Below are 1,745 nucleotides of genomic sequence, written 5' to 3' on the forward strand. Positions count from 1 at the left end.
TCAAGGTTGACTCAGCCTTCCATTCTTCCGAGGTTGATAAAATGAGGATACAATTTTGGGGGACAATATGCTGACTCTGTAAACTGCTTAGAGGGGGCTGTAAAAGCACTATGAAGTGGCATATAAGAGCTAGTGCTAATTACATTCATAGGGCAGTTTTCTACAACAGCAATAAATTGACAATAATCCAGTAAAAACAGTATAAAATAACATTTGAGTTTATTGAAGCAATTTATATTGGAAGTTTTACAGGAATCTCTTTTGCTTTTCCATAGGAAAGAAGGAGTTCATGGATTTTATAAAGGAATTATGCCCAATGTAATACGAGTCACTCCTGCATGTTGTATCACATTTGTAGTATATGAAAAAGTATCTCATGTGTTACTTGGACTTAATAATAAATGAAGATTGAAGATTGACTCCATATATCGTTCTGCACCCTTTCTGTTAAGCAGGAATGCCAACACCTGTCTGGCATAGATTTTTTTTTCTGGATTCATATTTGTCACTTTCTTTTGTTATACCTTTTAAATAGACCAAGATCACCCGCAAGTTGGTATGTTTCAAATATATTTTATATTGATCTCTGTATCACAAAATAAATTGTTCCCATTATCATCCTCAGTGAATTTTCCTTTCATTCTTTAGTTATCAAGGCTTAATATGATTTTTAAAAAATAATGAATAGGACCAAAGCCATACAAGTAGTCTTTGCTTAACAAATGCCCTTTTTAGCAACTGTTCAAAGTTATGACAGTATTGAAAAAGAAACTTTATGGCCAGTCTTCATATTTACAACTGTCTCAGTGTCCCACAGTTATGTGGTCATCATTTGCATGCTTCACAGCTGGCTTCCAACAAGCAGTCAATGGAGAACCTGGAAGTAAAACTGCAAGTCACAGTCACATGACATCTTGTTTAACAACCATGGAGGAAACTGGCATTCTAAGTCCATTGTGCATTCTAAGTCCATTGTGGTCATGTGATGTCTCACTTAACAACTATCACTTAGTAAAGAAATTGCCGTTCCCAATTGTCATTAAATGAGGACTATTAGCAGTGGTGGGATTCAGCCAGTTTGCACCAGTTCGGCAGAACCGGTAGCTAATTTTTGTTGCCCAGGCCCAGAATGGACTTCCAGAAGCGGCATCCACACAGAGAACCGGTTGTTCACATATTTGAATCCCACCACTGACTATTAATATACAGTAACATTTGCTTGATAAGCAAGGCTATAGTGTTTTTCTGATTGCTTTGAAATTAGGACTAAAACTTAAAAGTCTGTGTTGACGTAGTTAAATCAATATTTATAATTAAATAATTATATGACATTGGAATGAATAAATAGCATAACAATGGCTTGCAGGTAAAAATATAGCCATTAACCATTTTTGCCATTGCTCCAATTGTATTGCTGTTTGGTTTATATTTTGCCTGTCTTGCAAAAGTGCAGACTTTTTTTTAACCACTACCCACTCAAAATGATTTGTTCACCCAACATATTGCTGCTCCTCCTACACCAAAATACTTCCCCCAATCTAACCAAGGCAGGGCAAGGAATATTAGCAATTGCTGCATGTTCTAACCACATTGGCATTGTATTTGTGTTTACTCACAAAGAGTTTTTAAGTTTGCCTAGGATTATAGAATTTCTCGTATATTTGACAAAATATTTGCAATCTATCTGTGGGTCTATGTTACTTAAAGTAGCACCATAATAATAAAAGTATGGAAACAGATTTTTT

The 1,745-nt window shown here is 35.3% G+C and overlaps 1 protein-coding gene across 1 annotated transcript; it reads left to right on the top strand.

The window, feature by feature from the left end:
• Positions 1-273: 273 nt before the first annotated feature.
• LOC107302128 (mitochondrial folate transporter/carrier) lies at positions 274-624 on the top strand (the record flags this gene model as incomplete). The annotated part of the gene is given in 1 exon segment (XM_015831248.1): positions 274-624. A coding segment is annotated over 1 exon segment (132 nt), but the record flags the coding sequence as incomplete, so codon positions are not given.
• Positions 625-1,745: the final 1,121 nt, after the last annotated feature.

The sequence above is a fragment of the Protobothrops mucrosquamatus genome, unplaced genomic scaffold (assembly GCF_001527695.2).
Source record: "Protobothrops mucrosquamatus isolate PMUCROS unplaced genomic scaffold, P.Mucros_1.0 scaffold28458, whole genome shotgun sequence".
NCBI classification, from domain to species: Eukaryota; Metazoa; Chordata; class Lepidosauria; order Squamata; family Viperidae; genus Protobothrops; species Protobothrops mucrosquamatus.